The 27,500-nt window shown below is 26.7% G+C and overlaps 1 protein-coding gene across 1 annotated transcript in view; it reads right to left on the reverse strand.

Moving 5' to 3' along the window:
- Positions 1–27,500, reverse strand: part of LOC100205377 (reticulocyte-binding protein homolog 1) — an 88,023-nt gene that overhangs the window by 55,037 nt on the left and 5,486 nt on the right. The window contains exons 3-6 of the mRNA XM_065807522.1: positions 16,675–16,803; positions 11,598–11,771; positions 10,544–10,630; positions 10,015–10,209 (exon numbers count right to left, since the gene is read on the reverse strand). Of these exons, the coding sequence (XP_065663594.1) occupies positions 10,015–10,209; positions 10,544–10,630; positions 11,598–11,771; positions 16,675–16,803 (585 nt within the window). The remainder of the gene's footprint in view (positions 1–10,014; positions 10,210–10,543; positions 10,631–11,597; positions 11,772–16,674; positions 16,804–27,500) is intronic.

Genomic DNA, 27,500 nt, shown 5'->3' on the forward strand with positions numbered 1-27,500 from the left:
GTTCAAACACAAAGTAAAATGTTCTCTAAAAAAAAATTTAATTGTAGAAAAAAAAAAATTTGAAAAAAATTTGAGGAAAATGGATTACTATTATTAAAATGTAAAGATCTCCATTTTATGCTATAAATGCAAAAACAGATCAAAAAGAACTCCTTAATGGGCATGTGAAAACATTCCATTTTTTTATAAAATGTAAACACTAAATCTTTGATTTTGCTGATTTTTACCCTGGATGTTTTCACATGGAATCGCTTTTATGCAACTGAATAATACTTTTTTTTTTTAAAAAAAAAGATTTTATTGTTGATGAAACAATAAAATCTTTTTTTGATACTTCACATTAGGCTCCTAACTGGTAATGAATCATATTATTTGCTCCTACCTGGTAATAAATCATATTATTCAAAATCATTGACTGTAAAACACAACTAATGTTTTATAGACTTTCAACAGCAATGCCAGATATGTCTGTACACACAACTCATATGATACATAAGCAATTCTCAAATTGCTGAGTGGAAGAAAAGTGCAGAAGCAATGTGTTAAATCTTCTGTAGAATGAAAATTTAGTGAATTTTGTTAGCTGTATGTTGATACAGGAAACAGAAAATTCAATTTTCGTAGACCCTGTGTGGCTCACAAATCTTAAAGGGTGTAAAAATTTTTGTAATCCACATAAATAGTCTTTCTTAAATAGTAGATCTGTTAGTTGAAACAATTTCTATTGCAGCAAAGTAGACAAAGCTATGCATCTTCATCATTGTATTTTTTATATACAGTGCCTGATAGACAACTTCTAGATCATAAACTATTATAGATAAAGTTACTATGGATAAAAAGAAGTTAAAAATGACAAAATAAAAGCAAGATAATGAATCACAATAAAAATCACATGATATTATAAACATGACATAACTCTCAATTGGCTCAAAAAATATGTCCCCAGAGTGTTAGCCAGGAATGTATTTTTTACAGTGTTTTTGCAGTATTGGGAATATTTATTGTTATTGTTCTACAAAATATTAGGAATTTATATTGATATTGTCTTATTACTTGAAAAAAATTTTAAACCAATTGGGAATTCACAGCATACGCAGTGCCATTGGGCTGACTAACACCCTGGTAACTCAAGAACTTTCTTAGAAAAAAAAAAATCTAAAACATGGTCTAGAAGACCAATTTAGGGTCAACTGTGATTACTATAAAAATTTTTGTAGATTTCTATGATGAAAAAACACACAGTTAAAATTAATTAGTTCAAGCTCCTAAAAAATAGTAAAATTTGACATACAATTTGTAAATCACACACCAAAAAATTTTTTTTTTGATATTTCAATTCAGTCTATTTGATCTAATTTTGATTTTGAATTTTATTTTGCTTTAAAAAGCCTTTAAAGATCCTGCTACCCACTGAAATGGTTTTTATAATATATTCCTCCAAGTCCTTATATATTTTAAAACACATTTATGGTTAGCTCAATTAAAATTAAATTTTAAACTGTTCCAATATGAGTACATAGACTTCATTATGCTTATTATAACTTTTAATACAAAACTTTAAAATTACACACAAAAACCACAACTTAATGTATGTCACATATCTTTTTATATATGACTGTGTTCATATACATGTATATAGTTACAATAATAATAATAATAATAATAATAATAATAATAATAATAATAATAATAATAATAATAATAATAAAAGTAATAATAGTAACAACAACAATAATAATAAATTTTTTAAAGGCCATTTCTATTACAACATCAGGTTGACGAAGTACGAATTAATTTATTCTCTTATAAATTGTTTAAAATAGTTATACAGTGAAGTTTTAACTCCTAATTATTGAAGCCAATTTTCAATCTGAAATGTTAGAAGCTGTTGTACTGCAAAGGTAAACTAATTTTTAGTTTGATTTTAAATTTCTTGTGTTAGACAGTTTTTTCAATTTTTTTAAATTAGGTTGGTTTTTGCTTTGCCATTGACTAGTTTTGACATACCTACCAGCATCTCTATTCATACCCAAATTTTGAGTGTCAAAATATTGTATCTCTAAAGATTCTTGTATAGCTCTTTTATAAAATTTATTTTCTGATTTAAGCAACCTTACATTATTTCAACCAATATTATCTTTGAAAGTTTTGCAATGTTCAGCCAATCTTGAATCTTATCCCTTTACATGGAACAAGATAAATGCTTTTTACTATCACTTTTTTTGATTGGTTCAATTTTGAATCATTTTTTTTTTTGCAATTTTGCAGAGTACTGACTTCATATTAGGATTAGCTGTAAAATTTATTTTCATGGAATTTGGAATCATGTTTGATTCCAAACATGCATAAGTTTGTTTTAATTTTAAACTTAAAATTGGGATCCAGGGTAAAGTAACAAATTTTTTGTAATTGATACCGCTACTTTTCTGTCTATTAAAAAAGGTTTGAGTTATTTTGATTAACTTATGTTTATGAACGCTTTTCACTAAAAATTGATGTAAGAAATTTTATTGTTGAATGCTTTGTGGAGAGCATATTCATTTTGCACGCAATGAAAAAACCCTTTAAATAAACTATAAATCAAACTAGGTGATACAGATGAATGAGATTTAATTTGTACAATTTTTTTTTAGAAATTTTAAATAGGTATTTCCCATTTTGATTATTCTGTAGTGTATCTTATCTATAAAATTAAACTCTTTTTTACATTTTTCAGTTTCAACTGTGAATATTATGTTTGGATCAACTGAGTTTAAAAGGAAATCAGAAGCATCAATGACATTATTAAAATGTGCATGGCAGTCATCAACATAAAGTTTGTAAGTTATAGATTTGCAGCTATGGGGGTACCAAAAAGATAAAAAAGGGCTTTATTTTCTATATGTTGAAAATAAGCTTCCAATATAACAACCATGAGAGATAATCCTATCGAACCAGAGTTTTCAAGAGTTCTAACTTCATTCCATAAAAAGAAACAACTTTTAATACAAAGTTCTAATAAAATTTGAATATCATTAAAACTAAATTTTGTATTTTTTGAAATGTGTTTGTTATTATTTGATACAATTTCCATCATAACGTCTATAGCTTTTTTAATTGGGACAGAAGGATATAAATGATAACGCCAAGTAAAACTTGTACTTCATTTTTATCAATTGTCCATTCTTTAGCCTCTGATACAAAATCTGTTGAATCATTAATTAACTATGTTACTTTTTTAAAGTATTGGACTAATAAGTTTTACAAGGTATTCAGAATTTTATAATGAGGTGTATTAATAGTACATAGGATAATACGCATGGGATAGCCATTGTTTGGTTTGCAGATTATAAAACCACACATAATATGTAGATGCGCATCAAATGGATTGTCTATAAAGTTTATCGTCTATCTTCTTTTCTTTTTTAAGTTTTCTTTTTTAAGTTTTAAGTTTTAGTTTTTCAAATAATATTGATAAATATGTTAATAAATACTAGTATAGAGTGCTCAATACAGAGTAAAGCAAATTATGTTATGTAAGACTAAACAACACCTGGTAGTTAAATGTATATATATATATATATATATATATATATATATATATATATATATATATATATATATATATATATATATATATATATATATATATATATATATATATATATATATATATATATAATTAGTAAAAAACACTTATCTAACTTTTATCTTCGACTTGAAGTTTCACCATTGCTGGATCATCAGGAAGAGTTCACTCTTCCTAATGATCCAGCATTGGTGAAACTTCAAGTCGAAGATAAAAGTTAGATAAGTGTTTTTTACTAATTAATTATTGCTCTGTTCTTTAAGACGATTGAGCAATCTATTTGTAAAATACACTAACATAATTTACATATATATATATATATATATATGTATATATATATATAGTATGTATATATATATGTAGTTAAATGTATGTATATATATATACATATATTTATATAAATATATATATATATATATATATACGTATATATATATTTATATAAATATATGTATATAAATATATATAAATGTATATATATATATATATACATATATATACATATATATATATATACATACATACATACATACATACATACATACATACATACATACATACATACATACATACATACATACATACATATGTATGTATGTATGTATGTATGTATGTATGTATGTATGTATGTATGTATGTATGTATGTATGTATGTATGTATGTATGTATGTATGTATGTATGTATGTATATATATATATGTATATATATGTATATATATATATATACACACGAAAAAAAACATACTGAAACTTTTTAGTCCCTGTGTAATAAGTAAGTAATAATAATAACATTATATTACACGGACAGGAGGTAATCCACTGTTATTCAGGGTGGCAGCCCTCCTATCAATCTATATTTGTATTCTGCATTAACTGTCAGATGTACTTGAGCATTCATGTTAGCGCTACTGAAAACAAACTCTGTTCCCTATGCTTTAAAAAAAATGAAGAACTTCGTTATGAACTTCTTGCTTTTAAAACAGCCATGGAAAACGAGTTACAGTTACTTAAAGATGAAAATTGTATACCATGTCAACAACTTAAGAATTTTAGAAAAAAAAAAACAGTTCAACATCAGCAACATTCTTTGAAGCCTTCTTATTCTGATATTACAAAAATTAGTACTACTGCCAACTACACTCTTATGAGTACAATCGAAAAAAATCAGCGCTTGCAAGCTAATAGAGCTACTAAAGTAGTGTTTATTGGAGTACAAACTCTCAGATGAGTTCTCTTGAAGAACGTTCAAATGAAGACACAAGTACTGTTGGTGATATACTCCAGGCAATTAATCTACCTGCTCCTATTATAGTAGAATTTGACTCAATAGATGTTCATAATAAGGTAATCTCCTCAGCAAAAAAGTTATGCAACACAAAATATAAAGAAATCTTTATCCAACCTGATTGTACTCCATCAAAGCAAGCAAACTTCAATAACCTATATGCTGGAAAAAAAAATTAAATGAACAGCTCAAATCCAATCTAAAACTTGATCAGCCCTTTCGATGTGTTGTCCGCAAAGATACTGTTCGCTGTATCGACATCACCAAAACAATCTCATTTCTTGGAGTCAATGAGCATCCCTTTGTGGGCAGAAAAAACAGCCGCAAATGCAAGAAAAGTTAAAACTGATTAATCTTTGCAAGCATCCACCTCAACCACAAACAATTAAAGCAATGCCCTCCAAACCATATAAACTATCAGCTACGTACAAAAAGGCACAAAATATAAATTGCGTAAAGGAATTACATATTCAAAACATTTAGGCTTGAATTGATATTAAATAAAGAATCTCTTCTTATAGGATGCATTTATTGCCCACCAACTAGCAGCATATCAGCCTTCAACAAAATTACTAGATCCAATTCATATTCAAAATCTCTTATTGAAAACAAAAATTGGCCTTATTATTACCAGGGATTTTAACTTTACAAACATCAAGTGGAACAAAGGTTGGTTAAATACAACAAGTAGTGAAACCAGTTTGGACGCCAAATTTGCTAATATTATTTTTGAACTCCACCTCTATCAACATGTAACCAAACTAACTTTTACACAACCCAATGGTTCTTCAAAAAATACACTTAACCTAATAATCAGCGAATCCGTTGATCGAACCAATGAGATCATCTTCTGTCCATCTCTAGGAAATAAATCACAAGGTCACTGCACTTTGTCCTGGCAATATCATTTATCAAATGCTACTATCAGCAATAAACTCTCCAGAAGTTCTAAATTTGCATATAAAAAAGGAAATTGCAATGCATTTAATGACTATCTTTATAATTTGAAATTGGAAAAACTTTTTGAAAATTTAGACACAGATGAAAACATGCTGTCAAAATGTCATCCCTTTCATTACTTTTAAAAAAACAAAACGCAAATTACCACAGATAACTTGTGAACTGTTATTATTATTCAAACACAAGAGAAAGCTGTGGTTTCTTAACGTTAACAGCAAATGGAAAACAGTTCCTTTGGTTAATGAGTACAAACAAACTCGAAATCTGGTAAAGAAAGCAACTCGTGATGCAATCTGTACCTATGAAATTAATTTATCTAATGACAAGAAAAACTCCACAAAATTTTTTGCTTATATTAATAGCAAACACACTGTAAGTAACCAGATTGTGTCATTACAATCTATGACTGGTGAAAGTAGTAACAACCAAGTTTTTATTGCCAAAACATTAAACAAACAGTTTTAATCTGTCTTTACCATTGAACCTCACAATCAAACTTTACCTTTTTTTACTAAATGAACAGCTGTATCACTTCCTTACATCTCCTTTGATTATGAGTCTGTTCGAAGTCACTTTGTTACTCTTGATGGTTATAAATCTGTAGGTAAAGATAAGATAAGTCCTTATGTACTTAAGGCTCTAACACAATAGCAAATTCACTAGCCATGATCTACCAAAAATCAATGGAACAAGGCATGTTACCAAAGGCATGGCTTGTAGCAAATGACCTACAATAAATCATGTAAGCTTCCTGTTAAGATTGTCTTTCTAGATTTCGATAAGGTGTTTGAAAAAGTTCCTCACTAAGGAACTTTGTCAAACACCTTATCGAAGGACAATGTTAACAGGAAGTGAAAAAACTGAATTAAAGTGTTTCTTTCAAATTGCACTCAACTTGTCCAACTTGGAAATGTAACATCGAAATGGGAAAAGTTACTAGTGGTGTTCCTCAAGGCTCATTTCTTGGTCCAATGCTTTTTACTATCTTCATTAATGATTTACAAGAATAAATTAGTATCAAAAATATATGCAAAATGTATGCAGACAACACAAAAATCCTTAGTGTCTTAGTGTCTCAGCACTGAAGAACAAACCTTTGTCTGCAAGCTGACATTAACAAAATTGTTAATTGGGTTCAAGAATGGCTTATGGAAATAAATATTAGGAAATGTAAAATAATGTATTTCAACCAATCCAAGTCTATTCCAACCCAATACTTTATTGATGACTGTGGCTTAAACAACAGTCTCAACAGAATTCAACTTGAATTAACCTCATCAGAAAGAGACCTTGGTGTTTTCATTTCCAATGACCTAAAGCAAAATTTCCAAATATCTATTGCTGCAGCCAAGGCTAACAAAATGCTTGTTATCCTAAAACACATCTTCATAAGCAGAGATGCACAACTCTGGAAATAGCTATACACAACTTATATACGTCCACTTTTAAAATTTTCCAATACCACTTGGTGTTCTTATTTAGAAAAGGACATTTCTGTAATTGAAAGCATTCAACGACATGTTACAAAAGTTCCGCAAGAAATAAAGCCTTTTGATTATAAATCAAGATGTACCAAACTTGGTCTCACTTCTCTATGCGAACAAAGAAAACGACTGGACCTTATTCAAAAATTTAAATTGGATAATAAATTCGAGTTAGTTAACTAGTTTATTAATCCACTTAACATTGCCCCCAATATGGCTTTCACATCCAGTACCATTGTGAAATCAATAAAAACTGTCATATAACTGTGATATAACTTTTTTAACAACCGTGTAGCAAATGCATGGAATGCTTTGCCAGACAATGTAGTAAATACTACTGAGGCCTTGTGATGAAGCGGGAGCGATCGCTCTGCGCACGTGAAACATGCCTATAAACAACTTTTCAGGCGCGACAAATAGCGCTTGCTAATTTCATTACAAGAGTAAAAAATCGCACTTGTCTGAAGAACATGCAAGGGAGAAAATTATAAGTTGATTTTATAGAAAATATTTTTAGTAAAATTTTTTTGCTGAAGTCAAAATATCTTTAAACAGTAATAGTTTGCATATTGTTAAATAAAGAAGTTATATTTGCAATAAAGTACGTCACACATAATTTATGTGTGACGTACTTCAAATTTAATTTATGCTAACTCGTATAGTCTTTTAGGGTCCATTTGACAAAAAACTTCGCTTAACTAGAACTTTTACTCTGAATTGCATAAAAGCCAATCTAATAAAATATCAAAACTTGCAACACCTCAATGAAAATTCCAAACTTAAATGTTAAAAAATTAAATCTTGTTTAATATTTATAAATATCTAGTGTAATATATGTAAATATCTTATAAATATCTAGTGTAAAAATTTTATCAAACTAAAACTTCACTCAAAGCTTGGATTTTGTACAGGTTCGATCACATTCTATTATTTAATGACTATTATATTTAAAATGAATATCAAATATTTTTTTGTCAAATATAAGTTAATATAAAATTAAATATTTTCATTGGTATCTTCGAATCAGTTAGGCGTATATTAAAGTCTATTTATTAAAAAAGGTTAAAGTTAAACACAAATTAAAATTAAAAAAAAAAATTTAAACAATATGTTTAGCAAATATATTTGTTATATAACTTTGAATTGAAACTTTTGGAAGCGTGCTCACAAACAACAAAAGAAATGTTGTGTCACTAGTTTCACAATGCATTTCTCAAAAAATACATCAGTATATAAGTTATTTATATATTATATTTGTATAAGTATACTTACACTATACTTACACTAATATATATATTATATGATTATAAGTCTATTATATATACTTATTAAGTATATAATCAAGTATATAAAATATTATTTACAAGATAATAATAAAATGGCGCATTCAATTTAAATTAGAAAGCAGTTTTCTATTTAGTACAAACAATGAGTGAAAATTATGAAGTCATTATTGCTAACTGATAGAATGGAATGTTTACTATTTTCAAAACGTTTCGTTCCAATGAGAATAGAAAATTTAAATTAAAAAATTAAAATTTGATTGAATTTCGAAAAATTAACAGTTTTAATCAACAAGATCTTCTTAAAAAACTTAAGGTTCTTTTACTTTATTGTTTTTAATTTTTCACACATCTTTTGTAAATAAATGGCAATATTTCATTTTTGTTTAATAACAAAGCTACAGTAACATATTTTTTTCCAGTAGATAGACAAATGCATAAACTAAAAAACCGAAGCTTTTTTGTCTCATTTCCCAGACTTTACATAAAAAAATTCAAACAAAAAATTGTCCACCTTTTTCTTTGTACGCATTGGTACGCTTTTGAGTGACCCCCTCTTCATACTTGCATACGTAATTTATGGATGGCCCCATGGCAACCAATTTCCAACTCTAAATATAGCTCTAGAAGACTTGAGCGCGCATAATCACGCTCGTTGATAACATATTTCAGTATTACAAGCATGAAATATCGCACTAGGCGATTTTATTCATCACATGCACTGCTACCTCAGAGAAAAAGTTCAAAACTAATTTAGACCGACGTTTAAAACAGTTACCATAGCACATCATTTTCCGTGGCTGCTTTAATGCTGCTATATGAACTAGCTTTGCTAGTTAATGATAAATTTACGGTTCATGTATTGTTTCGTGTAACTTATTAATAATAGCTAGAGTTACCTGGCGTTGCCCGGGCCAATATTTAAACTGGCTTGCCTGATATCTGTACACAAAAATGGGCCCAAAAAATGGTCCCCCCTGACCCCGGGGGTCGGGGTACGGGGTCAAAACCCAGCTAAGAACCTTCTCCCCCTCGAGGACTACCCCCATGCCAAATTTAATCGAGATCGGTCCGGCGGTTTGGATTTCTATAGAGAACAAACAAACACACACACATTGCCCTTTATATATATAAAGATAATAATAATAATAATAACAATAATAGTAATAATAATAGTTATATATATATATATATATATATATATATATATATATATATATATATATATATATATATATATATATATATATATATATATATATATATATATACATACATATATATATATATACATATATATATATACATATATATATAATCAAAACTTTTAGTTTTATATAAATCTTTATATATTGACAACCTAAAAAACATTATCTTAAAAATTTTTTTCTTATAAAATTTGGAAATCAAAAATTTTGCATAGAAATCAGTTACCAGTTTGATGACATTCTTATTTTCATTATGAAGTAATTCCTTTGTTTTAATCAATTCCTTATTGACTTGATCGAGTTCATTTTTCAGAAGTAAACATTCAGAATGAATTTTCTGCAAATTTTCTAGCTCATTTGCCATTGAACTATTGGTTTCTGTTAATCTGTGAACATCAAGCTGTAATTGTTCTTCAATTAACTAATTGTTGAAAAAAAAACTTTTAAAAGCAAAATATTTTAAAAATATAATAACTTATACTGAAAATTAGGCATTTTTTTAAAATTTAAAAAAAAAGTTATTTTGAATATTGATACATATAAAAAATACATATGCAAAATAAAAAGCTATGATGATTGTGTTCAAAAAATATTTAAAAAATATTTATATATATATATATATATTAATATATTTATTAAATAAATTTAATAACGCATAACAATAAATACTTAAAACACAACTACATTCTAAAGTTAAAACTAATTGATATACTGAAATGCTGAAATGCATATATAAACTATCAAAGATAACATACAGAAGATTGTAACAACTGCTTTTCAAGACGCAGACGTTCTTTTTCAGCAAACTGAAGTGCTTCATTATTTTCAAGGAATACTTTGTGCTAAAATGTTAACCAGTGATTCTTATACAAACAATTCATTGTAAATTTTAAAATTAAACTTTTTAATTAAACTTCATTTAATATCGAATAAGTTATTCATCTAATTAATAAATTTTTTAAAAAAATAATAAGATGAGATACAAATGAAATATAAAGGTAAGCTAAAAATAAAGTTATAAGATATAAATAAAATGGATATGATGAATATGAATGATGTTATAATAACAATAATAAAATTATACAACTAAAAAAAATATTAATTCAACTCAGGAGAAACCTTGAATATGCTTAAAGCTAACAAGTTGAAAAACAAAATTTTTCAACTTTTTAAGATTTAAATAAGTTTTTGAACAATTAACCGAATTGAATTGAATATAAAGTTGCCCACCATTTTATTGTATGCAAAAATTTGAAATTCTTCTAAATTATTTTCTTCAATTTTTCTAATGTTTTTATGACATACAACAAAAAAACTTTTTTAGCCATAGGGTTTTGCATTTATAAAGTTTAGCCATAGGGTTTTGCATTTATAAAGATATGTTTGTAGACTGGAAATTAACTTCTTTCAATATAAGTTTCCCAAGTGTTAAAACCAAGCACAAACTTGAAGTATCTTAATCAAAAATTTTATAACAAATCAAAATTTAAAGGGTGAGAGATCACCTAGATAATTTCACACAGAACTTTGATTTTGCAATTACAAATTTGAGGTTATGTAAAGTAACTATGTTTTCTACTAAATATTTGTTACTTTACATTAGTTAAATACCAGTGTATTTACAGTTATGATAAAATAAAATACAGTGTATTTACAATTATCTAAAAAGAAAATTTTAAGGAAATATCTTTATCAAAGAAAAAATCTTTAAATATTTTGAATTAAATATCAACAACTTATATAATTTGACATAAATATTTATAATAAAAGACTATATCAACAACTTACATTGTAAAAGATTAATAATACCTGTTTATCTTTCTCCTCTATAATTGATTGATATAATTTATTTTCTTTATCTTTAAGCATAATAACTCGTGCATGATCAGCTAAATCTCTTGCACGCTGGATAGCAAATGTCTTTTTGATATTAGCAATAACTTTTGATTCTTCTTGGGACTTTTCTAACAAAACTTTTTTAAGCTAGAAAATAAAATTACAATCAATGGATATATTTTAAATATCTTCAAACCTTGGATATCCATACAACAGACAACAGCACTTGCAATTCAGTGCTAAATTCTTGTTTGCAGGACATTTATTGTTAGTACAGTATTGGTGCCTAATATGGATTCTGATTGAACAGTGTAGTGTAGTTGTTAATGTAATTGAATCTATTGAACAGTGTCGTATAAAATTTAATTCAGTAACTTATGATTAGGGTTTGTAATCCTGTGTTAGATATTTAATCCCAGGATTTCGGGATTGCATTTACCTATTTCTGGGATCCCGGGATTAATCCCAGGATTTTTAAATAAATGTTTTTAATATATTATTTAATAATTATTTTATTAAAATTTTACTTAAATAGTATGTTAAAGTCTTCAACATATTAAGAAAGATTTTAACATACTATTGAAACTAAATTTTAATAAAATAGTTAACAAATTCAAAATATGTTTAGAAAAAAACTATTTATTAAATTACAAAGAAATTCTTTGGTTTTATAATATTATACTTAATTATTAAATTATAAAGGATTCATTATTTTTATAGATTTAATATACATATACAGACAACTTTTTATTTTTGTTGTAATAGTCATAACGCCAACAATTTCTTTTGAAATTCAAATCAAGTCCATGTTGTGCAAGCTTTTGTTCTAATAACTCAATACACTGCAGACATTGATGCTGTTATACGAATTGAGCATAAGCTTTTTAAAAATTTCGTGAGTGTAAATTGATATTCATGTAAAAGTGCATGTAAATTAACATTCAATGGTAACTCAGTGATGTCCATTTATCAAAAAAATAAGTAATTAAAAAATTACTTATTTTTTTGCTGTAATCTACAACCATTTTACGCATAGTGTTGACTGTTGTGGGTAAGCTTTTGAATACTGTAGCTTTAGGACCTATATGTATATCGCTAGAATGGCATATAACACTGAACAAATCCCATCAACGGCTGTTAATCGTCCAATTGTTGCAGGAAGTAATTTTTCTTCTTGCTCCAATTTCAGAAATTTGGTTAATGTTTTGGCTTTTTTGTTGGTGGTTTATCTGGTGTGTTTGCTGTAATGAAAACAATATCCAAAAAGACTAAAGAAATTAAATTTCAATTTAATGAAGCAGAACAGTTAATTGCTGATTAGAAAGATAGAAAATCTTAAAAAACTGAGGGCACTAGAATTGAACTTCCTTATCAAATTATTTTATCTAAATAAATTAGCCATATCTCCAAAGCCTGTTAAAGACAAAATGCAGTAATTGTATTTTTGTGAAGAAACCCTGACAGCTTTAAAAACATCTATAACACAGGAACAAGTTAAAGTTACTATTACTTTACTGTAAATTTTTATTGATTGGTAAATTATAAATGCACAAAGAATATCTGATGATACAAGATATAGATAATATAAATCATTATTGATGCATGATAAATTGTAAATGTATGAAGAATATTTGGTGATAGATAGATTAAATAGATTTTTCTAATTTTTCAAGCTGATGAAATACCTCACAGATTAAGAGGATTACCAGAACTGACTAACTTTTAACTTCCAAGATTTGATGCAGACTTACCTTGTGATGGTTGTATTTGACAGACATTCTTGTGATGGTTGAAAACTAACTGAAGAAATATTTGATGCAAGTAATCTGTGACGCTTGAACTGAGCCCTCAGTCTAGTTCAAGCATCACAGATTACATGTGCAATGGAAGTCCACAGAGAATATGAAGTACTTCTATTGAAAAGTCTTTTTATTAAACATTTAAACATTTAAAATGAAAAACATTTAAACATTTTTTATATAAAGGAGGATAAGTAACAAAAACAAAGAAAAACGAACAGATGTTCAGAATAAACACGGATCATTTTAAGAAGAAAAAGCTTATACACAAATCATAACCAACAGTAATTTTATCGTTAAAGTATACTTAAAACAAAACAGGACACATAAGTAACCATAAATCTTCATTAAATACAAAAGTTTAACTTACTTTAAAACAGATATACATATGCATAGATATATCAATATTTAAAATAAGTAAATATAAAATGGTAGATATAAGATAAAGAAAAAACATTATTGATTTTGTACAATTATATTTGCAGTGGTGGTTATAAACTTCTCCTCAAAATCGATAAAATAAATATATATATATATATATATATATATATATATATATATATATATATATCAGGGGCTTTTCTAGACCATTTTCAACAATGTTGACAGTATTTAGGCACCGATTTGGGCACTGCCCAAATTAATAAATTGAAGTCATTTTTTTTTTACAGCAAATATTGTTTATTTCACGGAAAAACGCTTATACTCTGCAATATTTCTACTAAATTTCTCCAGGACAGGAAAGGGGAGGGGGGAGGACCGCCGCCCAAATTTTTTTTTCTAGAATAGCCTCTGTATGTATATATATATATATATATATATATATATATATATATATATATATATATATATATATATATATATATATATATAATAAGATAAATATATAGAATAAAACATAAATAAAAATTTTAACAAAAATAACAAAAAAAAATAGACTAAAATCAAAATAAAATTAAATAATAAAAATTATCATACCCTAATAATAAAAAACCACAAAATAATTAACTAGATTACCAATGTGATAAATGCTGCTAGATAAAACTTTATTATAAACACTTGCTAAAATTGGTACTTATTGGATAAATAAACCCAAGCCAATAAGATATAGAAATATATATAAAATTATAAAAATAACAAAACCATACAAAGTTTAATGCCGTCATAGATACCTAGATCAAATGTTGTAAACCAATCAAAAAAACAGGTTTTGAATAAAATACAGCAACAACAAAGAAAACAGTAAACGAAATCACTAAAATGTCAAACACCAAAAACTACGTAGGGCAGGGAAAAAAAAAATATAGATATATATGTATGAAAAATGACAACTTAAAAACTTACATATTAACGTATATATATATATATATATATATATATATATACATATATGCATACATACATATATACATACACAGGCTTGGACAGGAATAGTATGCAATCACATGCTGTAACTGACCATTTGACCATGGCTGTTTTAATGTTTTAACAATTTAAACGCAATAAAAAAATCATTACGTTATAAATGACTTTTAATCGTTGATCTAAAGTTTTTATTTTACACAAAGGCTTTAAACAAAATAAAAAATTAATTTTAATGATCATTTAAAATAAATGCATTTTTTAATGTAAATAAAATGTTAACTTTGAATATTTTTACTAGGCATAAAATTTTTCTAACAAATTTAAATATTTTAAACTACTTTTTCACGTGCTTCTAAAAATCTTTTTTTTTAAGTTACTTTAAATTATAAGTTAAATTAAAATCTTCCCGTTGCAATGGAATGATTTAATTGCTTTATTTTTTTTGTTTCTATTTTTGCAAATAGTAAACATTTCAAAAGTTTTAAAGTTTTTTTCAAACACAATTAAAAACATAATAAGTAGTTTTTGCTTCAAGTTTTTTGAGATTTATTTTAAAGCTTTTCTTGTTCATAAGGAATTGTTTGCTTTTTTCTTTATTTATTTTTTTTTTTTGCTAGTTTAAGTTTAACTTAGCGTTTCTTTTGTCAGCGCATTTCTGAAATGTCTAAATCATCAAGACATTTAAACAGCCATAGTCAAGTTTTCAACAAAAAAAATAATTTGCGTGGTCAGCAATAGTGTTGGATCGCATGCCATTCCTGTTCAATCTGCATACATATACATATACATACATACACACACATACCAATGGTTGCTGAAGTAAATATTAAATGTCCCAGTAAAATAAAAACCAGTGTAATTCAATTCAAAATCCAGTATTACTAGAAACCAACGTAAAAAATTATCCCTGAACCATATCTAGCTAACCTATACTTAAAGCTATATTTAAAATTGCCTATGATGGATATAAGATCTATACATAAAATTTCTGGTTCTAAAAGCTAGCTCAGACATATTTCAAAAACAAATTTTTCTGTGTAAACATTGGATGACTTGACAAGATGACAAGATTGGATGACTTAGAAGAGACTTAGAAACGATGCAGAAAAATGGGATGTGTTTATATTGTTTGATACATGATTTACAAAACCAAAATCAATCATGCTGAAGATAGTTTCATTAACTTTTAAATGTAAGATATTTACCTGAAAAAGATTATCTTTTTAGTTATCTAAAAATAACAAACTTTTAGAAAAAAGATTTTTAAAAATTTAATTTGAGTTTTCTCAGGTGTAGATGTAGTAGCTACATTAATTTATTTTAATTGGAAACAACATAAATTAACTTATCTTTATTAATTTATTTAACTTATTGGAAACAACATAAATGCATGTTTATGCCTTAAATAAGAGGAACTGGTAATAAAGCATGGTATTATTTTCTGACAATTTGCATAGAATAAATGCTTTAACAGCTCAACCATCATAAAATATTTTATTTGTGACCTTTGAAAACCTTTTTTCTATTACTTTGCACACTAAATGAGCTTTGTCTTTGTGTCCTTTGTCTAACACTTTGCTTAAGATATTCACTGTGTGTCTACTGTCCAACATTTTGTTTTCTCTGATTGAATATTATTTAACACTTTCAACATAGTACTCTCTGTGGACCTGTTGACTTATTTGTTGAACTTAAATGAAAACTTGACAAACACTTTTGAAATTTTTTTTAAATAAAAAAAATTAATTAACTTTTTAAACAAAAATCTTTATTTAAACTGTTTCAAGTTTATTCTATATCATTATTAATTAAAAATTACCTTGATACTTATTTTTTAATTTTAAAACAAACATTTTAAAAAAATTTTATTTAAAAAAAAATCATACTGCATCATTCCAATTGCACCTCAATTGCTCAATTTGCTCTTCAAGGGTTTGAACTAAGGATTCAAGTTCAACATTTCGGTTTATTAGATGTTTGAATTCCTCTTCACCTTTTATTGAATTTAATGTTAACTAAATGAAAAAAATAAATAAAAGTATAGTCACAATAATAAATATTGGGTTGGTGCTTACAGACCTTTTAAAAGTGTTTTAAAAGATCCGTAAATAAAGATGAATTGATATTTACTCTATCATTTTACAAACTTGTGTAATTTAATATTCTAAATCAATTTAATTGTAAAACTCATTGTAAAACTCTTAATAACAAACTTTCTTCACTTCATTACTTTTTTGTTTAGACTTTTCTAAAACATTTTTGACTAAAGATTATCATCTTCTTTGCTTAATCATCTTCTTAGCTCCTCATCATCTTTGCCTTACCATTTCATCAATGTTGTATACAAACTTGTGTGTAAAATTTTTTATTTAAACTTGTTTTTAAAAGTTAGGCATATTATGAAGGTCAACCAATAAGTATTTAACCAAACTTAAAATATTAAAATTTATAAAAAGTAACATGTAATTTCTAAAAAAGCTCACTTTAAATTGTAGAAATTTATTTTTGTGTTAAATATTGCACAAACCTTAATTAAAAATTAAAAAAGGGCTATGTAATAATTGTGAAAAAAAAGTTTTTCTCATAATTAATAATATTTATAAATATTAAAAACCTGTTTTTTAAAATCAAACTTAACTTGATTTTAAAAAGCAACAAAAATTATGACTTTTCTTTACACATTTCATATTTTTTCACATACATATTGTAAATAATAATTTTGCTAACTTGATAATAAGTATATTTATAAATGGAAGTTTTCATTAATATTTTTTTTTTTTTTTTTTTTTTTGTAATTATCAGCAAGAGAGCTAAATAAATGATATTAAAGCTGTATATATTTGAATGATATCAAAGTTGTATATATTTGAATGTCAAAGCTGTATATATTTGAATGATATCAAAGCTGTATATATTTGAATGATATCAAAGCCGTATATATTTGAATGATATCAAAGCTGTATATATTTGAATGATATCAAAGCTGTATATATTTGAATGATATCAAAGCTGTATATATTTGAATGTCAAAGCTGTATATATTTGAATGATATCAAAGCTGTATATATTTGAATGATATCAAAGCCGTATATATTTGAATGATATCAAAGCTGTATATATTTGAATGATATCAAAGCTGTATATATTTGAATGATATCAAAGCTGTATATATTTGAATGATATCAAAGCTGTATATATTTGAATGATATCAAAGCTGTATATCATTTGAATGATATCAAAGCTGTATATATTTGAATGATATCAAAGCTGTATATATTTGAATGATATCAAAGCTGTATATATTTGAATGATATCAAAGCTGTATATATTTGAATGATATCAAAGCTGTATATATTTGAATGATATCAAAAATATTTGAGATAAAGTAAAAATTAGCTACATAATATTTACTACTAAAAGTTTCATACATTAGCAATCATTGAGTAAAAATACAACTTTTTTTTTAAAGATTTCATATACTTATTATACAAAAGTAACAAAAACAACTATAAAGCTGTTATAGTTTGCAAACGTGGTTTAATTTTTAATCTTTGGGTTTTTGGCTGTCAAAAACCCAAATTAAGGGAAAAAAAAACAACTTATTTTTGTTGTTTTTTTAAATAACTCTTGGGAACCTTTGACATTTCTTAAAGTTTTTTGTGGAGGCAAAGTAAACATTTTTTTGTGTTGTTACTAAGTGTTACTGTTACTAAGTGCAGAACTTTTTAATCGTTAACCAGGTAAAGTTGGGTGTTTTTTTGAGGTTTTCTTTTATTTTATTTTGAGGGTTTTTTTATTTGTATTTGGAATGGGCAGTTAAATTATCCAGTTTTTTATTTTTGAAAAAGCATTTGTGATTAGCCCATTGTTTCTTCTATTTGTCTTTTGATTGGCTAATATATACTTTATCTGGAGTGTTAGGGGGTAAAATTATACATTTATAAATAACATTTGAGATTTTGCTTATTCCTTTCATTGGTCAGTTTTGTTTATGCAATTGCATGGTGGGTATTCATCTGAATTTTCAGGTATAACTTTTTAGTTTTGACTTTATTATTCTGTCAATATTTTTGATGCAGCTGTAGCTCACTTTAATTGTATTTCGATTGAATCATTTATTTAGGAGGTGGGATGTCAAAAAATGTTTGTCAATTAATTTAAGGAAGATTTGCGTAACATTGGTAGAATTGTTTTGTATGGGGGGCTGAACCATATTATTATTATTTTTTCTTTTTGGCTTTGCCTTTTTTGAGTATTTTAAATTGAAACCAGAAAAGTTGTTTCTTTTTAGTTCCAATTCATATTGTGGTTGATTTGATTAACCTGTTTTCATTTGAATAGTTTTGTGTCTATCTGTCGCTAATTGAGGTTGGGTTTGTGTTAGTATTTGAGGAGGATGGTTGAAATCAGTGTGGATGTGACCTAGTTTTTCATTTTGTTTTTTAAAAAGGTTGGTACAGATTTTTTTTTAGATTGAAGGATACATCTAAAAAGTTGACTGAAAGGTTTTTTTAAGTACTACTATTTTAAAACTGTTTTAAAAACTTCAACAATATTTTTTTATAAATTTGTGAGTCAGTTTATTTTACTACACCATTGTTTTATTATCAGACAATCACCATGGTATATTCCAATTTATTTATTATTGTAGAAAGTGAGTTTAGTATATATAGGCTCACTAGTTTACAAATATCCACACACAAATGTGAATCATTTGTGTGTGGATATTTGTGAACTAGTATATCAAATAATATCGAAATACAATTTAAGTGAGCTACAGCTCCATCAAAAACATTGACAGAAAAATAAAAAAAGTTACAACTAAAAATTCAGATGAATACCCACCATGCAAAAGAAACTAATGGACTAACAACAATTTTCATAAATAAAAAACTATTATATTTGTTTAAAGCGATTTATAATTACTTGTATACATTTATAATTATTTATAATTAGTGTTAAAAAATTTACATATTTTTTACACAATGTAAAAAAAAATTTAATCATCATGTAATAAAATCAAAATTAACTTCTCACTGTTTCATAACTTTTCTTAACTTTGTAAAATTAACGATACTTCTCACTGTTTCATAACTCTAAAAGACAACAAAGAAAGCTTCCTAAACAAACCGATAATTTGACTTATAAATCCTGTCAAAAATGAGGTCAAAAGATTTTCAAAATACATTTTAGGGTAATTTCAAATCAAATCACCCAGCCCATTGAATCATGCGTCTTCCTTTTTTTTCTCTCTTTCTTCTTTCTCTCATCTTCTCTTTTTTTTCTGAATTGATTACTATTTTTAAAAAAACATCGCATGCAAAATTTCAATAAAAAATGTTGAGCAGTTGACAAGATATGACAATTTTAATATTGACCAGGTTTAATATCGCCAAAAAAGATAAACTGGAACTTATCACTTTTGTCATTCCATAATAAACCCAAAACCTTTACGCAATTAACTTCCGCAACATTGCTTCTATTTAATACAAATTTAGCATAACTGTCTTCTGTCTTATTTAATAAGATTTGCATATTTTCCTTTGCTGCAATGAACTTATTTAACTCTGCTGAATTGCAAAACCATTTCTGCAAATTAAATCCATTTTTTTTCATTGCTTCTTTTAAAAATTCATAAAATTGAACAACTTTACATCAACATATTAACATCAAAACATATAACATCAAAAATTTATAAATTGAACAACTTTACTGACTGACACCAAAGAATCATCAACATATAAACCTCCTCAAAACTTTTCAGTAAAATTTTTTAATGTATCTAAATAATTCTTCATATGCTTATTAATTGTTGCATTTAACAAAAAGGGACTGCTGAAATCACCAGCAGTCCCTTTTTGTTAAATATTAAATGCAATGCAGTCCCAAAACTATTCAAAGAAATCAGTAAACAATCAACATTCTTATCGTTGTGTTTTTTATCATTGTATCATAAATATCTTAATAAATCTTTATGCTCATCGCAAATGACAACATTTAGAAATACTTGATGGATACCTGATATTCAGATATCTAACAATCTTGAACATGCGAAATTGTAAAAGTGTACTATAAATACATGTCATTAAATATAGATCAGTATATAATTTTTCATTATTTGAAGGATCATCTTCCTTTGTTTAGCCAATTAAAAACAACACACAACTTTATTGTTTCCTTGTCATCCCAATGTACTGCACAATATGGTAAGTAATGAACTTTTCCAGGTTCACCTGGATCATGGGCTCACTCTATAATCATTTTTGTATGAAGTAATCCCTTCATGGTACCGTTATTTTAACACGACATTTGTAAATTTGGTAGCAACTTTACAATTGTTAGGTTCCTATCAAACTTGTCTGAAAAAAGTTCTCTTGGGCACCAATGTCAGATGGCCCACAAATAATCCACCCTAAAATGCTTTCAAGAGCAACTGGACCATTTCTGCAACCTCTTATTATTTTTCCAGTAATTACTGAGTAATAAAAACCAACCAATATCTAAACCAACTAAGATTTTATCAGATGTTTCTTAATGAATAAGATTCAGCTAATTTTATTCTATTTAAATATAGATGTTTTTTCTGTAAAAGATTGTTTGGAATCTTTAAAGGCAAACATGTAAAGGGAATACATATATGGGCTTCCATATAAATACAAATAACATCTAGGATTTTAAGTAAGCCTTCATCAGATACGAATCTTTTAATAAAAAAACTTTCTGAACATATCTTCTTTAACTTCAATTAATCATGAAATGCATCAGTAATATAGTTTCGATGACTACATCCACCAAATAATACTCTATTGCAACTGGATAGATTGATTTTTGGGTTCTTAACTGTAGTATTAGCAGATTGCAGAATAACATGATTGTTAGTGGCTGAATGCCGATTTTGATAAATAATTGCATAACTTTGAACTTAAAGATTTCTCCAAGACCTTACCTCATCATTTTTAAAAAGTCTTGAAATAATTATGCATAGTTCATGTGGAATTCTCTCAAAATTAATGGTGGTAAGAAGTGATCCATAAGTACATGTTTCAACATTTAAATATTTCAAGTTTCTGATATTTATGTCAAGCTTGTCATACATTTGACGGAGTTTTGATTTTTAACGAATTTTAAATCTTTTAAACTGAATTTATAGATCTTAAATCATCCATTTAAGCAGCTGTCAAACTTTGAGCATTACCAAACTTATCCTTTAATAGTTGAAATGTAAAATATTAAATTTAGTTTATAGACTCCTTAAAAATAAAAAAATAAAAATTTTGTTATATTTAAGGAAGTCTTCATTATATGATAACTTAGTTATTTGATCTTAACGACTGAAAAAAACATCCTGTTTTGTTTTTATATAAAAACTGATTAAGTGTGATATTGATGCGTATTTATTTAAAAAAAATTTTGACAACTAAATTTTGTATAAGTTTATAATAACTAGTTTATAAAAATTTTTACCAATAAATGTTGTTCAGTTATAGAACAGCATTTGGTAAAATTTTACCAAAGTAACAATTTGATATATATATATATATATATATATATATATATATATATATATATATATATATATATATATATATATATATATATATATATATATATATATATATACATATATATATATATAAAGAAAATTAACAATATCTATCAGTGTAAAAAATTATACAACAGAGGGATTCTGAAAAGGTTTGAATTATTTTTATTTTAAAAAAAAAATTTTTTAACTGAAAATTAAGTAGGAAAGAAGAATTCTTTTGTTTTTTAGGAAATACATTCATACTAAGTAATTTATTATAAGATGTGTTCTATTGGCTTAATGACATCAGATGCATGCAAAGGCCAACAAGATGTTATTGAAACTTTAAGCAATGAAGAAAAAATAACTATATCATTACGCTGTAACATTGAACTATCAAACTTAACAATATTATGTGAAAGACATACTACAAAATATTTGAAAATGTATCCTATATGGCAGAAAGCATGCTGTGATTCATTCCATAAACATACAAAGAAAATTACAAGTAAGAAGAAGTAGAATTTAAATACTTTAATATTTTTAATTTGTATTTTTCAAAACATAAACAATGTTTTAAACAATTGTGCAGATAAGCTTTATACAGTTCAATTACTTTTTAAACAATTACTTTTAAAAAATCTCAAAGTAGTTACAATAAATGAATCACAAATCATGATGAGAAGAAGTTTAAATATTGCTCCTGGAAAGAAACTTTGCAAACCTTGTAAGCAAAAGATTGCCAGACAAGCAGATCTTAAGAAAGAGAAGCAAAGTTAGGTTATTTTACTATTTTTTTAAAATTACTTTTAGAAAATCTTAAAGTAGTTACAATAAATGAGTCACAAGTCATGAAGTAGTTAAAATATTGTTCGTGGGAACAAACTTTGCAAACCTTGTAAGCAAAAGATTGCCAAAAAAGCAGATCTTAAAGAGGTGAAGCAAAGTCAGGGTAAACAAGATGAGGATTTTCTAATATCATCATTCAAATCAAAAAGACAGGAGATCGATGAAGAACTTGATAATTTTACTATATCTCCTCTAAAATCTCATTTAAAGTCATCAAGACATATACTGCCAGAAGGAAAGTGAAAAGTTGTGCGCATCAACAAAATGGGAACTAATGTTACTAGAAAAACTGAAGGTCAATTAAATGTTCCCTCAAAACTGTGTTATGAAACAAATAACATGAAAAAGAAGGCTGAAAACTTTGATGATGAGCTTGATAAAAGAAAAAATTCTATGTTCTGACAAAAGGACTATTGTTCAACTTCTAACACTGGCACCCCCAAGTTGATCAATATTAGAAATACAAAATAACTTTGCAGTTACAGAATACTAAGCAAAAATGGCTAGACAAATTTTTAATAAAAAAGGATTGTTAGCTATTTCTCCGTTGTATAAAGGTAAAGCCTTACACAAAGAAATAGAAGATTCTGTTAAATTTTTTAATGACTTGGGTGATTTATGTAGAACTATGCCTGGAAAAAAAGATTATGTTGGCATTCAAAAGAATTTCCATAAACAAAAAAAACTGCTTTTGTGTAATTTAAAGGAACTATATGTATTATACAAAGAAAACAATCCAGAAATACAAATAAGTTACTCAAAATTTGCTTCATTTATACCAAAGTGGTGCATTTTGCCAGGTGCAAGTGGTACACATTCTGTTTGTGTTTGTTCTTATCACCAAAATGCTAGTAGATGTCTTAAATATTGGATGAAGTATAAGGTTTTACTTTTGAAAACCGTTTGCTCAGTAGAAAACAAAGAATGCATACTTTCACATTGTGATAATTGTCCTGGTAAAGAACCCCTTACCAAATATTTGTATGAGATTTTTGGAGAATACGAAGATGATTTTGACACTACAAGCAATGGCAAACTACTGATCATGCAACACTATTGAGTTTAACAGCAGATGTTCCAACATTTGTTGAATTTTTTTGAACATTAGTATCTTGCTTTGAAAAGCTACAAGCTCATTCTTTTATTGCTCACTCTCAATCATAGTACCTTAACCAACTAAAACAAAATATGGATCAATCAAACATTATCATTATTAGCAACTTTGCTGAAAATTATTCTTTTGTAGTCCAAGATGAAATACAAAGCTATTATTGGAACACCCATCAATGTTCTTTACATCCATTAGTGTTATACTATATCACTAGATATAATATATCACTAATGGATGTAAAGAACATTAGTGATATACTATATCACTAATGTTCTTTACGAGATGATAAAGGTGTGCTGAAACATATCTCTTACTGTTTTATTTCAGACAACATTACACATGATGTAACTTATGTGTACAAAATATTTCAACTAATCATACCAATATTAAAAATAAAACTTTCCAATATGTCCAAATTACATTTATTCACTGATGGTTCCGCAGGACAGTACAAAAATTGTAAAAGCTTTTACAATCTATGCCAACTAGAGAGCGAATTTGCCCTTAAAGTTGAATGGAACTTTTTTGATACGTCTCATGGAAAATCACCATGCGATGGGATTGGTGGTACTGTAAAAAGATTAACAGTGCAATAAAGTTTAAAACGACCATACAGAAACCAAATTCTCACATCAGAAGCTATGTATGAATTTTGTATTGAGAAGATCAAGGTTGTTAACTTCATTTACATAAAGGGATTGGACTTACAATTGCAACGTAAAGAGCACAAAGAAAGGTACACTCGTGTAACAACTCTACCATGTACTCGTAGCTTTCATCAATTTATACATCTTGGATATAACAGGGTTGGGGCAAAGAGGTGTAGTACGGACACTAATTATACAATAATCCACAATCTTAAAAAGAAACAAGATATATTTCAAATTGATACTGTCACTTTAGGAGGTTATGTAGCTGTAGTCTATGATGATAAGTGGTGGATCGGCATTGTAACTGAAACCAACCTAGAAGAAGTTGATGCTAAAGTCAAGTTTCTTCACTCGAAAGGTCCATCAATCTGTTTTAACTGGCCTGAAAGACGACTACTGTTTTATTCCCAACACCAACATATTGAAAAAACTATCTGTTCCACAAGCTTGCTCTAGTTCTGGTAGAAACTATGTGTTTGAAAATGCTGAAATAGAAGAAGTGCAAGTAAAATAGGAACAATATTGTGAATAAACACAGTCAAAATAATTTACATCATCGATACCTTTAAAAATCATGTATATTTAAGTAACTTTTTAAATTATGATTAACTTATTTTCATTTTATTTACAAATATTGTTTGGGAATTTCTTGAAAAAGTAATACATCTTTGAAATTAAAGTTCTATATGTTTTAGTTGTTTTTCCAGTTAGATTTTTTGTGCCTAGTAAGATTATAAGCAGCTAAAAAAATTTACAGCAAAAAAAAAAAAAAAAATTTGACGCGGGTGTATTGAGATATTGGGCCCCAAAGTTGGTTTAAAGAAACTAGTTGTTTTATTAATTTTTAATCATGTTCCTTCTATATTTCAGCATTTTAAGTACATTTATTAAATTCAGCATCAAAAAAACATTATATATGTTTATTTTCATACTTTCGCCATTTTTATTTCTTATTTTTTTAAGAAAAATATTTTTTCAGAATGTTATGAAAACTGGGTCATTTTGGGAAACCAGGTCAATATTAAAATTGCAGTATCTTGTCAACCGCTCAACATTTTTAGCTGAAATTTTGCATGCAATATTTTTTTATAGTTAGGAATGTGTTAAAATATAACACAAAAAGAAGACACATGGTTCAATAGAGTGGGTGATTTGATGTGGAATTACCCCATATTCTTTTATATGTTTACCAATAAACCGTAACTTCTCAATGTTAACTTCACATTTTTGAGGGAACATTGAGGTGACTTTCAATTTTTCTAGATATGTTATTTACCATTTATTTAATGCATGCAACTTTTTGCTTTCCTTCTGAGAATATATGTTTTGATAATTTTAAATGAGATTTTAGAAAAGATCAAATTTTAGAGATTTTTGTTGATTTTTTTACTTTCAATGATGAAATTACAATTATTAAGTCATCATCATCTTTTGCACTGCTTCCTCTTTTGGAAGATCTTCTCTTCTGGCAAACTTTTGTTTATTAAGGTTTGGAGAGTTTCTTCCCAGGAGCGATATTCAAGCGACTTTTAATCATGACTCTTTTATTGTCTTATTTCATTATATTGTCTTTACTTCAAGAATTTCTAAAAATAATTTCATAAAGCTTATGAAAGCTTTACTTTTGCACAGATTTCTTTAAAACTTTTATTATTTTTATTCTTTAGAAAGAACAAAATAAAAAAGTTATATTATTTAGTAATATATTTTTATAACTAGTGACTTTCAGTTACTTACTAGTGACTTTCTTTCGATGTGCGTTGAATGGATCACAACAAGCTTTCTGTCATATAGGATACATTTTCAAATATTTTTAGTAGGTCTTTCATTTAATAATAAGTTTGGTAATTCAATGTTACAGGGTAAATATATTTAACTGTTTTTTCTTTATTGCTTAAAGTTCCCAATAACATCTTGTTGACCTTCACACGCTTCATTAAGTTAACAGAAAATATCTTAATAAAATAATTTACTTGGTATAATCCATAAGAAGAAAATATATTTTTTTAATTTATCTTTACAAATAAATTTTTTTCTGTAAAGAAAAAACGGGAGGATGAATAAGCGCAAACTTCATAAGTGCAAACTAGCATAAGTGCAAATAAGTGCAAACTGGCATAAGTGCAAAGCCTTGCAAAAAATGACATATGTACAAATTGGCATAAGTGCGCCAAAAAAATTTTCAAACATTAGAATAAGTGCAAACTGTCATAAGTGCAAACTGGCATAAGTCTGAAGCAGTCACAAAAACTGGCATAAGTGCGAATAGGCATAAGTGCGAATAGGCATAAGCGCGAATTGGCATAAGTGTGCTGAATAAAATTGCAAATATTGGCATAAGTGCAAATTAAAAAAACTATAAACCAAATTTAATACTTAATCAAAATTAAAATTGAAATATCTTGGCAACCATTTAACATCTTTGGCCATAATATTTTGTGTAAACTTTTCTTTGTAACATTTAACAGTCAAATAAGTTTGAAGCAAATATGAGGACCCATAGTTCAAAAATTCCTAAATTTTGGGTGATTTGATGTAGAATACCCTTTATCTAATATTAGTTCTAAGCTGAAAATG

This window comes from Hydra vulgaris, chromosome 10, assembly GCF_038396675.1.
Source record: "Hydra vulgaris chromosome 10, alternate assembly HydraT2T_AEP".
In the NCBI taxonomy this organism is placed as follows: Eukaryota; Metazoa; Cnidaria; class Hydrozoa; order Anthoathecata; family Hydridae; genus Hydra; species Hydra vulgaris.